We start from the raw sequence: 15,064 nt of genomic DNA, 5'->3' as shown, positions 1-15,064 counted from the left end.
TTGGGCAAAGCTACGCGCGGTGACTGCACCGCGCGTAGCCCGGAAGTGACGTCAAGCCACCTGCTGCTGCGTGACGTCACGAGGAAACAGGAAGCTGCCGCTTCGCGCGTGAACTGAAATCCGAGGTGAGAAATTCTCAGCGCGGTTGTGGTGGTGGTGGTGGTTGTTGTGGTTGTGGTGGTTGTTGTTGTTTACCGAGGTAGAGCCTCGCTATCTCTCTCGTAGGGATGTCAATTGAGTATCAGCGAGCATGGAAGCGATGTCCAGGTTGGAACTTTACAGCGCGGGGCCTAGCCACGTGGGATCTTGCCTCCTGCCCTCGCCTGATCGCGTTTGCTTCAATTCTCTTGCTTAGTTGAGCAATCTTTGTAAGAAAGTAATCAACCAGGCTATGCTTTATTTGTGTGTTGACCGACTCTCTGTGTTGCATTGCATTAGATTTCGTAATTGTACTCAGTTTGTTTGATTAAGTGTGCTTTCTCTCTCTCTCTGTGTCCTCGTGTTATTATTTACTGCAGTTACCAAAGCTCCAAATCTCTCATTGACACAAGGCCGTAATTATAATATATTATAATAATTATTATATATATTGGGGGACACAACCCTCCCAATTATCAAATATGCTCAAAATATCCCCCCCCCCAATATATTGCTATATAATATTGCTATATATTGCTATATAATATTGCTATAAAAATGTTTTCCAAATAATAATTGCTATGCTATGTTAATAAAAACAACAATTTTCTAAACCTTGGCCACAAAATCTGGACTTGTCTTCATATAACAATGCATAGATTTCTGTTTATATGATTGCGCTGTACTTTATGAATCCCTAATCTCTGCCATTACATACTATGAAACAAGAAAAGTAAAAAAACTGAGCAATGTAATACAATACAATATTAGACATGATTGTATCAAATAAACAATCCATCCCATGTGTTAGTGAAATTTGTTAATATTTTACGCAGGAAATGGCAGGACATTAGTTTTCAAATTTACATTTTTTTCTGGGGGGGGGTTCCCAGACCCCCTGGAAGATTTGGTCCCCCCCAATGTTGACTCCATGACTACGGCCTTGCATTGACTTGCTCATTTCTCTACCCCCCTCTCTCTCTATTTAAGGCCTCGACACAGAGGCATTGTATCTCTGTGTGCCTATGCGTGTATCTCTCTCTGTGTGTCTCTGTGTTATCTCTCTCTGTCTATGTGTCTCCGTGTCTGTGTTTTGTCTCTCTCTCAAATTGAGCAATCTTTGGAAGAACGTTATCAACCAGCTGGGGTGTTGTTGACTGTTACGTTAGCCGACTCTCTGTGTTGTATTGCATTACGTTTCTAAGTTTTCTAGGTTTGTTCTCTCTTTTTCACTTGTACCTGATGATGATTGCTTGTGTTGCAATCGAAACGTCGTATGCTATTTGCACACAGCGATGGTGTACGGTGCTTATTGTGGAATATTTTGCTGTTTTTCCCTGGAATTCTGTTTGCAAAGTCACATAGTCACTTCAAGATGTTTTCTTGTTCACGTTTTATTTTTTTGTTTGTTGTGATTGCACCTGATTCAAGAGCCGAATGGCTCACAGGGCTATACCAAATAAAGTGAAACTGAAACTATTATTTAATTTATTTATTTTTTCTACGTGACTTTACCGAAATAACCGAAGAGTATCTTGCTTTAGTTTAAATTTCTCTTCACCTGGCTCGCTACTCTGTAACTTTGTTTTGTTTTAAATATTCACAGTTGTATTTTTTATATTTTTTTACCAGGCCACGCCCACGTTGAGCTGCTCAAACCGCTCTTGTTTTCAGAAGCGACCTGCCCACAACAACAACAAGGTGGAGCTTGTCAACAGCGTGGCGGTGTTCAATCTAGACGTGTGGCGGTGTTCACTCTAGACGCGTGGCGGTGTTCACTCTAGACGTGTGGCGGTGTTCACTCTAGACGTGTGGCGGTGTTCACTCTAGACGCGTGGCGGTGTTCACTCTAGATGCGTGGCGGTGTTCACTCTCTACATGTGGAGGGGAAACCCGGGGATCAGGAAGGAAATCCATGCGACCACGGGGAGAGTGAGAGAGACACGCAGCCTCGGCTGTGTTGATTTATCCTCAATGAATTACTTGGTGGAGTGAGGAAGCATTAATACTGAGCAGGTGAAGGTGGCCAGGCGTGGGTCTGGACACACCACCACCTGTGAACCATGCCAGTGCGTGACAGTGGTGGAGCCATTGGGGGTGGGGTGGCACGTTCCTCCCCAACGATCCGATCAAAATCTCTAATTTCGATCGGATCCTTGGGGTTTATTAGTAACTAGCTTCACTACCCGGCTTCGCCCGGGATTTGGATTCTTGTCTTGGAAACATTTCATATTCCCTTATATTTCACTGAAAAACCCGTAAATGTTGATGCTCGCACGAAGGAAAAAATCCGAAACAAATTAAGTTACCTAAATCGGATGTTTTCACTCAAGGAAATTTAACCTTAATTCACTTCTACGCAAGGTCGATTTTGGCCACTCGGGAGGGGAATGACGTGGCGAGCTGAAAATAGTGGCGTTCACTTAGAAATTCCAGACAGCATAAGCTGTGAAAATTTCATGACGCCAGACCTCAGCGTTGGAGCGGTTTTTGCTGCTTCACACAAACAAACTGATGTAATTTCTGCTTCATATTTAAGATAGCCGTTGTACCCGTTCTTCACACGGATATGTATTGATGGTGTTGGTTGTTGGGTGGTGGTGGTGGTGGTTTTTGGGTGGGTGGTGGAGATTGGTGGGTGGTGGTGATTGGTTGGTGGGTTTTGGTTGTAGTGGGGGTGGTTGGTTGGTTGGTTGTGGTGGGTGGTTGTCGTTGGTGGGTAGTTGTGGTTAGTGGTTCGTTGTGGTTGGTGGGTGATGGTGTTTGTTTTGTGTTGGTTGGTAGGTGGTGGAGTTGGTGGGTGGTGGTGGTGGTGGTAGTGGGTGGTCGGTTGTGGTGGTTGTTGGGTGGTTGTGGTTGGTGGTGGGGGTTAGTGGGTAGTGGGTGGTAGTTGGTGGTGGCTGGTTGGTGGTGGTGGTGATGGTGGGTGGCGGTGGTGGGTTGTGGTGGTTGGTGGTGGTGGGTGGTTTGTGGGTGGTTGTGGTTGGTGGTGGTGGTCGATGGTGGGTGATGGTGGTGGGTTGCGGTGGTTTGTGGGTGGTGATAGAGGTTTGTGGGTGGTGGTGGTGATGGATGGTTTTGGTGGTTTATGGGTGATTGTGGTGGTTGGTGGGTATTGGTGGTTGGTAGGTGGTGGTGGGTGATGGTCGTTGGTGGGTTGTGGTGGTGAGTGGTTGTGGTTGGTGGGTGGTTGTGGTTGGTTTGTGTCGGTGGTTGTTGGTGGGTGGTGGTGGTTCTGGTTGGTTGATGTTAGTGGTTTGTGGGTTGTGGTGATTGGTGGGTGGTGTTTGTGGTTGTTTGTGGTGGTTGGTTGGTGGTGGTTGGTGGTTGGTGGTTGGTGGTGTATGGTGGTGGTTGGTAGATAGTGGTGGTGGGTGGTGGTTGTGGTTGGTTGGCGGTGGTGGTTGATGGGCGGTGGTGGTTGGTTGATGGGGGGTGGTAGTGGTTGGTGGGTGGTGGTTGGTGGGTGCTTGTGGTTGGTAGTGGTATTGGTTGCTGGGTGGTGTTGGTGGTTAGTGGCTGTGGTTGGTTGGTGGTGGTTGGTGGGTGGTGGTTGTTGGTGGTGGTGGTTGGTGGGTGGTTGGTGAGTAGTGGTGGTTGGTGGGTAGTGGTGGTTGGTGGGTGGTGGTGGTTGGTAGGTGATGGTGGTTGGTGGGTGGTGGGGCTTGGTGGGTGGTGTTTGTGGTTGGTGGTGGTTGGTTGGTGGTGGTTGGTGGGTGGTTGTTGTTGGTGGTGGTTGGTGGGTAGTGGTGGTGGGTAGTGGTGGTGATTGGTGGGTGGTGGTGTTGATGATGATGGGTAATGGGTGTTGGTTATGATGGTTGGGTATTGGTGGTGATGATGCGTAATGGTGTGTGATGATGGTGATGGGTGGTGGTAAGTATTATGATGGGTGGTGATTGTGGTGGGTTGTGATGATGATGTATGGTGGTTATGATGGCTGGGTGGTGGTGGTGGTGATGATGGGTGATGGTGTGTGATGATGTTGATTGGTGGTGGTCGTAATGATGATGGGTGGTGGTGATGATGACTGGTGATGGGTGGTGGTGGTGAAGGCTGGTGATGGGTGGTTTTGATGATGGGTGGTGATGATGGTGATCATGATGGTTGGCGATGATGGGTATTGATGCTGATGATGGGTGTTGATGATCACACTGGATCATTGGGGCAGTAGAGTAGAATGGCAGTGTTGTGAAGGAGGCAAATCACCTGAATATCTTTTGATTTAAAGCTTTCGTGACTGCAGTAATCCATATTCTTAGCTCTTTCGGTAAAGTCACATTGAAGGGAAACAATAAAATATATAAAACAATAAAAATTCTCACGACGTTTCGACCATAACACAAACGGTCGTCATAAGGTGTGTCGGTTAGCAGTAATTTATTTATTTTTAAACGGTGTATTTTTTCTATAAAAATTAAAAAACAGCGCCACGCGCAGCGATTTGGCAGTTTATTTAGAAGGACTAGTCCATCTATGTTCTGAAAAGAGGAGGGGGAGACGAAAAATTAATGTATGCTGTCTGAAAGCCACTGTAAGCGTGAACAATCAAGACCTGAAATGGTTTATCAATCTTTCCAATGATTGCTAAGCCAGAATCCATCTTCTCGGTTGAAATTGTCTCTGTGCTTGTATATGTTGATAGCCTCATGAACGAATCTCTCATGGTAGCCAGATGGCTTACAAAGAACCTTTGTCTTGGAAAAGTCAATGTCATGTGAGCCTACTGAATTATAACAATGATCTGCCACGGCCGAGGTGTTGGTCCTACCGTGTTTAAGGTCTGCTTTGTGTTCACGAATGCGGTCCGAGACATGGCGTTTGGTTTCTCCAATGTAACTACTACCACAGAGGCAACTTAGTTTGTAGACACCAGGGTACTGTATGTCCAGAATCACATCTTTTACAGACGGAACCAGATCACGTATTTTATGTAATGTGCTGAAACGGACCTGGATCTTGCGTTTATTCAAGATTTTGGAGATTTTTTTTGTGATCCCCGCAATGTAGGGTAAAGTTATGGTTTTGAAATGCTCCTCAAGAGGGTCCTTCATGGTTTGAGTTATAGCTTTGCGGATTGTATAGTCGGAGTAACCATTAGCCTTAAGAGCTTGGTGTACGTGCTTGAGTTCACTGCCTATGTGTTCCTGGTCGGATATGCATTGGGCTCTATGGTACAGAGTCTTGATGAGAGAATTCTTCTGTGATGGATGGTGGTGGGAATCCGGTTTCAGATAAGCATCCGTATGGGTAGCTTTCCTGTAGACAGAGTGGCTCACCAAGATTATACGGCTTACCAAAAATACATAAAGTAGATACACCCCTTCGTCCCATCGTCTCTACTATCAACTCCCCCACCTACAAACTGGCTCGTTTTTTGTCTGAAATCCTGCATCCTTTCACTGGAAAAACCACCTCTGCGGTACAAAATTCTACTCACCTGGTATCGACAATCAAAGGTATTTCCCTGTCCCCAGACGACCTGCTTGTCAGTTTTGATGTAGTTTCCTTATTCACCAAGGTTCCTGTACCTGACACCATCGCAATCATTGAAGACTTGGTTCATCAAGAACTAAACACTGAGGTACCCCCCCTGGTGAGACACTGTTTAACCAATACATACTTCACTTGGAATGGAACTTTCTACAAACAAACTGAGGGCACCCCAATGGGCTCCCCCCCATCTCCGGTTATAGCTAACATTTTCATGGAGAAATTTGAGACTGACGCCATCCAGACTGCCACTCTGCGCCCAACCTTATGGAAAAGGTACGTGGATGACACTTTTGTCATCTGGCCACATGGCCGGCCTGCTCTAAACCAATTCTTCGACCACATCAATTCCATACACCCAGCCAGCAGATTTACCATGGAAGTCGAAAAAGATGGCAAGCTACCTTTTTTGGATGTCCTAATAAAAAAGAGACCTGATGGTTCAATGAGCCACTCTGTCTACAGGAAAGCTACCCATACGGATGCTTACTTGAAACCGGATTCCCACCACCATCCATCCCAGAAGAACTCCCTCATCAAGACTCTATACTATAGAGCCCAATGCATATCCGACCAGGAACACATAGGCAGTGAACTTAAGCACGTACACCAAGCTCTTAAGGCTAATGGTTACTCCGACTATACAATCCGCAAAGCTATCACTCAAACCATGAAGAAGGACCCTCTTGAGGAGCCTTTCAAAACCATCACTTTACCCTACATTGTGGGGATCACAAAAAAGATCTCCAAAATCTTGAATAAACACAAGATCCAGATCCGTTTCAACACATTACATAAAATCCGTGATCTGGTTCCGTCTGTAAAAGATGTGATTCCGGACATACAGTACCCTGGTGTCTACAAACTAAGTTGCCTCTGTGGTAGTAGTTACATTGGAGAAACCAAACGCCATGTCTCGGACCGCATTCGTGAACACAAAGCAGACCTTAAACACGGTAGGACCAACACCTCGGCCGTGGCAGATCATTGTTATAATTTAGTAGGCTCACATGACATTGACTTTTCCAAGACAGAGGTTCTTTGTAAGCCATCTGGCTACCATGAGAGATTCGTTCATGAGGCTATCCACATATACAAGTACAGAGACAATTTCAACCGAGAAGATGGATTCTGGCTTAGCAATCATTGGAAAGATTTGATAAACCATTTCAGGTCTTAATTGATTGTTCACGCTTACGGTGGCTTTCAGACAGCATACATTAATTTTTCGTCTCCCCCCTCCTCTTTTCAGAACATAGATGGACTAGTCCTTCTAAATAAATTGCCAAATCGCTGCGCGTGGCGCTGACGTTTTTTAAATTATAATAAATACACCGTTTGAAAATAAATAAATTAATGTGAACTGACACACCTGATGACGACCGTTTGTGTTATGGTCGAAACGTCGTGAGAAATTTTATTGTTTTATATATATTTTATTGTTTTATTGTTTCCCTTCAACATGACTTTACCGAAAGAGCTAAGAATAAAACACCTGAATATCTTGTCTCTCCAACATTTGTATGTGGTCTGAAGAAGGACCATTTCCCAAAACAACTCTCATTATATATTTGTCCTTGTACCGCCACACACACCTCTGGAAAACCGCATACCCGAGCCATGGCACATTGAATCAACCCAGGCAGCACTTGCAGATGTAGGGGTGTTGTGGGAAGGAAACACAGTGTGGGAAGGTAACACACAGCCACATGTTGGTGGCTACAACCACGTCCGCTATAGCCCCGCCCTCAGTGGTGTATGGGTATAAAGGGCGGGGAGCCAGAGAACTCGGGGCAGTGTGTTGGGGCCAAGAATGAAGAACCAGTGAAGAAGGAAGGCCGGCTAGAAAGACCCTGGGACTTCCCTGACCGCTGTCCTTTTGAGGGCCAGCAGGGTAAGCCAGTGGTGCGGCTCCAGAGCCTCAGAGCCAGAGCCCTTTTAAGGTCCGGTCTGGTTGGTGGGGTGCCGTGACCTTGCTTGACCAGGGCCAGATCAGATAGCCTCCTCTAGCGCCTGTAGCTGGAGGAACTGGGAGTATAGGAATTAGGCTAGATAGCCTAGGGGATGTCCCAGAGTGTATACGGGTGAAGGGGCCGTTACCCCTTCCTGTGTAACCCGTTAAGTTGAATAAAACAGTGCTGCCTCTACTCCACCGTCTCCGTGTTCCGTGAACCCACTACACAAGTAATGGATTTTGGTTATGATGGTTGGGTAGTGGTGGTGATGATGGGTGATGGTGTGTGATGATGGTGATGGGTGGTGGTAATGATAATGGGTGGTGGTGATTATGGGTGGTGAGTATTATAATGGGTGGCGATTTTGGTGGGTTGTGATGATGATGTGTGGTGGTAATGATGGCTGGGTGGTGGTGGTGATGAAGACTGGTGATGGGTGTTTGTGATGATGGGTATTGATGCTGATGATGGGTGTTGATGATCACACTGGTCCACTTGTTTTTTAGACGTCATTTATTTCAGAGATGAAATGTGATGTTTGTTATGGATTTTGACGTGCTGAATTCAAATGACAATTAAAACAACTGATTGTCTCCTGTTCCCAACATTTGACGTCTATGTATATTGTGTCTATAGTGGTTTTCTCAAAAATTGTAAACCTAGGTATTTTCATGTGTTTATGGTTGCTTTACATGATAACATGTCAGCTGTCCTGTTCATGTGTAGTGACATGGAATGGGTCACTATGTAGCATGGCGTGGGTTGCTGACAGAGAAGGGGATCTGCAGTTGCAGCAGCCCAGTCTCGCTGCAGGTCACGTGATAGGCAGACAGAGGGATGTAGGGGAAAGGTGATAGAGGGGGCACGTGAGGTAAGCCCAGGAACCTGCGAGTAGTTTCTAGTAGGGGGGCGTGGCCGAGAGCGGAGCGAGGCCACGCTGGGAGGATAAAAGGGGACCCCTAGCGAAGGTTCATCGCTGTTGCTTGGAGTGGAATCCTGTCGGGCTGCTGGAGTCTTCGTCGCCACCTTCACCTCCTCGGCGTTGTCAGTCAGGCAGTCTGTTAGCTGTCTTGACTGAAAGTGTAGTTACCCCTTGTACCCTGTGCAGGCTATAATAAACAGATTGCCTCCTACTCCTAGTGTCGCTGAGTGTATCACTACACGTGGGTCGTAATGACAGTGGATGTACGCTCACTCTGAGTCTTTACTTTGTCGTTACACAATGACGTTAAACTTCACGTCTACTCTACCACCATGCTTCATGCCGAAATGCCACTGCAGTGGTAATACAACTGGAACGTATTTTATTCAGAAGCCCGCAAGTATCACAAGGTGGGTGGGTAGTATGATGATAGTCGTCATGGTTCGCACCAATCCACGACGACCACTATCACCCCTACTGAGTGGTGGATGTTGTACCACAAAGCAGCACGCGGCGGAGGAGTGAGGTGATTGCTCTCGCCACGCGAGCGAGGCCCCCTCGCTTCCTCTTCTTTAATTGCATCACCACCTCCACCATCTGCACCTCCTCCATCTCCTCCTTTGTCTCGTCCTCCTCCAACTCCTCTTCATCCTCCACCAACATCTTCTCCCCCTTCTCTGTTTTCTCCATTCTCTCCTTCTCATCCTCCTCAACCTCCTGGTCCTCGGTGGTGGCGGTGACAGCAGTGGTGGCGGAGGTGGTGAAGGTGATAGCGGTGGTAGCCGTGGTGGTGGTGTTTGCCACGGTGGTGGCGGTGATGGCGGTGGTGGCAGAGGTGGCAGAGGTGGCAGTGGCGGCGGTGGCGGCTGTGGTGGCGGTAGCGGCAGGGGTGTTGGTTGTGTTGGTAGTGTCGGTGCTATCGGTGACAGTGGTGGTGGTGGTGGTGGGGTTGGCAGTGGTGTCAGTAGCGGTGGTGGTAGCAGAAGTGGTGGTTGCCGCGGTGGTGGCAGTGATGGTGGCGGTTGTGTCAGTGGCGGTAGTAGTGGAGGTGGCGGTGATGGCGGTAGTGGCTGTGGTGGTGGCGTCACTGGCGGTGGTGGCGGTGGTGTCAGTGGCAGTGGTGGCGGTGGTGGCGGTGGTGTCACTGGTGGCGATGGCGGCAGCGGTGGCCGTGGTGGTGGCAGTGGTGTCAGCGGTCGCGGCAAAGGTAGCAGAATCAGTGGTGGCGGAGGCAGTAGTGGTGGCGGTGGTGTTGGTGGCGGCGGTGGTGGTAGCAGTCCTGACGTGGCACTGTTCCTCCTCAAGGTGCTTCTCCTCCAAGAGGCGCTTCTCCTCCTTGACGCTCTTCATGTTGGTGAGACACTTCTTCTCCTCATCCTCCTCCAGACGGTTCTCTTCAAGATGCTTCATTTCGCAAAGACGCTTCGCATCCGTGAAGCACTTCCCTTTAACGAGGCGCCTCTTGAGGAGATAGTCTCGGAAGCACTTCTCCTCTTTGCGGCACTTCACCCTGGCAAGCCACTGCACCTCAAATAGGCGCTCCTCTACCATGAGGCGTTTCTCCGTTGCAAGGTCCTTCTCCTCCTGGAGATGCTTCACCCTGTGGAAGTCTTTCAACTCCCCGATTATCTTCTGTTCAAGCAAAGATAACCACAGGAATATTCAGACATGCACATGCAAATACATACTCACACATCTGTGTACAGATGCAGACATCCACGTTCACTCATTCAAACCTGATGTTAACATAAGGCCTTATCCATCAATACTTTGATCACATTGTACGTGTAGCCCTAACGTCTAAATATCCCAAACCCCTACAGAATCAAAATCCATGTTACATCCTCAAATATCCTCACAAACCCCATACATGCACTTAAGGCTGTGATCGACTGTGAAGATTTGATATATGTTGGCAACAATCATCACTGGCAATAGTTTCCACATAATGTTCCAGTTTAACGATCTGGAAGCCCATAATGACGACAAATTTCACTGCAGTGCCCATAGTGGGCAACTGGAATGGCAACTTCCAATCAACTAACATAAATAATTAATGTGACTGATTTATATCATTCTGTCTTCATTGTTAATAAATGACCACTTCAAGTGCTTGCATGAGTGGGATGGTCGAGAGATTGGGTGATGGTGTCGGGAGATGGTGTTGTTTTATGAAGAAGTGAAGTAGTGGAATGTTCTAGAGAGATGGTGTCTTGTGATGGTATAGAGACATGATGAGGCTCTATGATGGAGTATTTAAATGATGGTGGTGTGGTGTGATGAGAAAGGTGATGTGGAGAGATGGTTTAGTGATATTTTGGTGTGATGGTGTGATGACACAGTGTGCTAGTTTTGGAGAGAATGTTGTGTGTTTGACCCCACAGATCCCATACACACCTTTGGGGAGCGATGCTTGTAACCTTGGCCTGGGAAAGGGTCCACATTATCCATAATGTCCCCCCATGAGGTCGACTGGCAAGACGACTCCCGGCCTACGAAGAACAGAAAATTAATTCAAAGGACGAGTAATGAATTAGAGAACGAAGGACATGGAGTTTCACAGAACTAATTTTAAGATCCCTGTAATTACCTCTTAGCACACAATAGGACCTGCTATTGAGAAATATTCATCACGTAGCAGTAAAACTTTACAAGTCATTTTTTTTGTGGGCATGCTGAGACTATTAAATGTGTAGTGTTGTAAGGACGAGCAGACTTCTTTAGGAGGCACACTCTGTTTATTGTATTATTTCCTTATACAACGCTTAACACACACAGAGGGATATTCGGTCCCCTCACCCGATACCCTAGGGAGGTACAGCCTCCGGACCTGGCGGGACTCACACGTCTACCGCTAACCTCCTTGATACCTAAGGAGGTACAACCTCCGGACTTGGCGGGACTCACACGTCTACCGCTATCCTAGTCCTCCGGCTAGGACCTAGGGGAGGCTATCTGACCCACCGCTGGCCCGGTGGCTCCTGACCACTGGGTATGCCGAGCCTTAGCCCTTAGAAGGGCTGGAAGGCTGGTCCAGGGTCCTAGCTAGGCTTCAGCCCAGTCTTCTGTCTTCGTGCAGGGAGAGAACTCCCCGAGGTCCGTTGGGTCACCCGTCTTATACCCCTTCGTGGCCAGGTAGAACCAATCATACATTCCCACGTGGAACCGTCTGATTGGTTCGCACCAAACCCTGGCCACGATCCGTTTCACCTCGACTGACCCCAACCGTTGTACCCAGGGGTAATGCTGCACCGCCCTGGTGGCAACGCAGGTTACGCAACAGCGCTTAGTTAACACCTCTACATCACCCCCTCCTTCGGAAGCTCCAGCCGTCCCGGCTGCAACAATGGGAAACTCCGAAATTACCAACAGTAGAATTGTGAGTGTGCCTCACGAACAACAAGAACAATTAAACCCCTATAAATACCCCCCCTTAACAACATAACGTATGTACAAGGCACAAGACATGCCAAAAAAAACATAACAACCGGCGAGATTTCGCGCGCGTGCGTTTCGCGGGGCCATCGTAGGGGATGGCAGGCTTTGTCGGCGGCACAAGGGAAGGAGGAGGATGAGCCAGAGCATCCGGTGGGCCTTTAGGCATCTCCACGGGGACACCTACTGCTCCACGGTCCATTGAGGCCGAACGTGGCCTGCATGGAGCCGTCACTCCCGCGTCATCTGCAGGAGGAATGACACGCCTGCGCTGTGGGTTAGGCACCAACGGGGCAACATCCGGCTCGTCGGACGCGTCGCACACTCGGCCCCCATGTCGTGTGTGTTGTGGAGGGACGCGTGGCGTGACGAAGGGTTTTAACCGAGAGGGGTGAACGCACCAGCGACGCCGTCCCCAGCTAATTTTAACACATTGGGGACGCAGGACTTCCACTACCTCAACCGGGCCTCGCCATGGTCTGAGGAGTTTGGCCGACGTGGACACCGGCACCTGGGGGCAGTGGAGCCATGCCCTGTCTCCCGGTGCCGACCGATGCGTGTACGACCGATGGTCCCGCAGTCGCAAATTCGCCCGTTGGCGGGAAGCCGAATTTTCAATGGCGGCCTCCCGTGCCTCGGCCAACTTACGGAGGTTGAATCGCAAGTGGTCAACGAGCTTTGACTTTTGCGGTGGCTGTTCGATTTCCAGCCGAACGTCGGCGGGAGGAAAGGCATCCCTGCCGTACATTAGAAAGAACGGGGAAAATCCCGTCGCCGCGTGAGGTGCCATACGGTATGCGGCGAGGACCCCCGGAACCTGCAAGTCCCAATCGAGGTGGGATTCATCGACCTGATGGCATAACATAGCGGTGAGAGTTCTATGAAGGCGCTCCACCATGCCGTCGGTCTGGGGATGGTAGGGCGAAGTGCGCACTTTCTTAGTGCCCAACAGGCGGCACACATCAGTCAGCAAGGCTCCTGAAAAATTTCTTCCCTGATCGGTCAGCAACCGTTCTGGTGCGCCCTTGTCCAGGACGTAGCCTTGAACAAAGGCGTCCACAACGGCCGCCGCCGACTGGTTGGGGAGGGCCCAGGCCATAGGCCACCGTGTAAAATACTCTACCCCAACCAGAAGGTACTTATTACCCCGTGGCGTAGTAGGAAAAGGGCCCAAAATATCGAGAGCCACCAACTCATTTATACGAGAGACCGAAATGGGTTGCAGGGGTGGGCATGCCGGTTTAGCCGGCGGTTTACGTTGCGCACAATGGGTGCATCCCAGCAAAATGTCAGTGACGTCGCGCAGCATGCCCGGCCAGAAAAATTGCAACCGCAACAACCCAATGGTCTTATGAACACCCAGGTGCAATAAACGCTCATGCGCCGCCCATACGGCCTTGCATCGCAAGGCGGATGGCACGACGATTTTATGTTGACACGAGTCAGCATCCCAATGCATCAACAAGCCGCGCTTCATGACAAATGAATTAAATTTGCCCTGTCTTGGAACCGCATTATTCGCGTGGCGACGCAACCTCAATAACGACATGTCCTCGCCCTGGTGCCAACCCCATTCGGCCAAAGTTAGCCCCAGCAAATCGTCACTGGCCATTGGATCTGCATGATCCAACATCGGCGCTGAGGCGGCGGGAAGTGCGGCTGACACCGTTGTGAGAGGCGCGACCTGCGCAGGCAGTGGCGGCTTACAACGGCCCGAGCCCAAAAAACACGCACATTTTTGAGCCGGCGGAAGGCGAGACAACGCATCGGCATTCGTGTGTTGTGCACCCCTACGGTAAGTGACATTGAAATCGTAGTCCTGAAGGACTTCGAGCCACCGAGAAAGCTGCCCGGACGGTTGGTCAACCCGCAGAGCGTACTGTAAAGCCGAATGATCAGATCGCACGGTAAAATGCTGACCATACAGGTACGGCCTGTATTGCTGAATAAAAAAAACAATGGCCAGCAGCTCACGTCTGGTCACACAGTATCTTTGTTCAGCAAGAGACAAGACTCTGCTACCATAGGCAACAACCCTTTCAATGCCATCAACTTTTTGGGACAGAACACCCCCAATCCCCGTATTGCTAGCGTCGGTGTCCAACACGAATGGCACGGAAAAATCGGGGTGCGCAAGGGACGGTGCCGTCACGAGCGCGTTCCGCAAGGAGTCGAACGCAGCCTGTTCTGCGTCCCCCCAATGAAACGCCACCCCTTTTGACGTAAGGGCGTGGAGCGGCTTGGCAATCGTCGCGAAGCCAGCAACAAACCGGCGGTAGTACGACGCAAAACCAATTAAACTACGAACATCGCCCGCAGATGTAGGGGTCGGCCAATGTTGAACACATTTGGTTTTTTCAGGGTCGGTAGAGATGCCCGAGCGGCTAACTATGTGGCCCAGATAGCGCACAGACTCACGCAGAAGGTGACACTTCTGCGGCTTGAATTTCAAGTTAGCGGCCCGCATTTTCAAGAAGACAGCACGCAACCGTTCGATGTGTTCGCCGAACGTGCGGCTAAAGACGATGACGTCGTCAAGATAAATGAGACATGAGTCCCACTGGAGCCCAGCGAGGACCAGCTCCATGAGCCTCTGGAACGTCGCTGGGGCCGAGTGGAGACCCATGGACAATCTATTAAACTCGAAAAGGCCCTGTGGTGTCCGAAAAGCAGTCTTAGGTTTTGACGATTCGTCGAGGGGGAGTTGCCAAAACCCCGACAGAAGGTCCAAGGTGGAAAAATAGTGCGCCCCTGCCAGGGCATCCAATGACTCGTCCATACGAGGGAGAGGGTAGGCGTCCGCTACCGAGATTTTATTTAGGCGCCGAAAATCAACGCAAAAACGGAGACTGCCATCGTGCTTTTTGACCAGCACTATTGGAGCACCCCAGGGACTAGTGGAGGGAGAAATTATATCGGCCTTCAGCATGTCATCCACAGCCAATTTAACATGCTGTTTCTCCGCCGGGCTAAGCCGAAACGGGTTTTATCGAATCGGGGCAGCGTCACCAGTATCAATGTGGTGACGCAGCAGCTTGGTGCAGCCAATATCAAATTTAGATTTACTAAAGACATCGGAAAATTCTCGCAGAAGAGCGCGCAATTTAAATCGCTGCGAATG

The 15,064-nt window shown here is 49.3% G+C and overlaps 2 protein-coding genes across 2 annotated transcripts in view; both read right to left on the bottom strand.

Moving 5' to 3' along the window:
* The window catches only part of LOC142917354 (uncharacterized), a 661,949-nt gene that overhangs the window by 14,800 nt on the left and 632,085 nt on the right, over positions 1 to 15,064 (bottom strand). The window lies entirely within an intron of this gene.
* On the bottom strand, positions 7,742 to 10,985 carry LOC142917372 (uncharacterized). The gene is made up of 2 exons (XM_076062013.1): positions 10,906 to 10,985; positions 7,742 to 10,140 (listed from the first exon to the last, which is right to left on the bottom strand). The coding sequence occupies exons 1-2, from the start codon at positions 10,957 to 10,959 to the stop codon at positions 8,983 to 8,985; spliced, it is 1,212 nt and encodes a 403-aa protein (XP_075918128.1). The 5' UTR covers positions 10,960 to 10,985; the 3' UTR covers positions 7,742 to 8,982.

The sequence above is a fragment of the Petromyzon marinus genome, unplaced genomic scaffold, assembly GCF_048934315.1.
Source record: "Petromyzon marinus isolate PM22_M1 ecotype Great Lakes invasive population unplaced genomic scaffold, UKy_Petmar_22M1.pri1.0 PM_G_Scaffold_47, whole genome shotgun sequence".
Classification (NCBI taxonomy): Eukaryota; Metazoa; Chordata; class Hyperoartia; order Petromyzontiformes; family Petromyzontidae; genus Petromyzon; species Petromyzon marinus.
The sequence above is the reverse complement of the archived record's forward strand: the minus strand, read 5'-3'. Positions and strand labels throughout refer to the sequence as shown.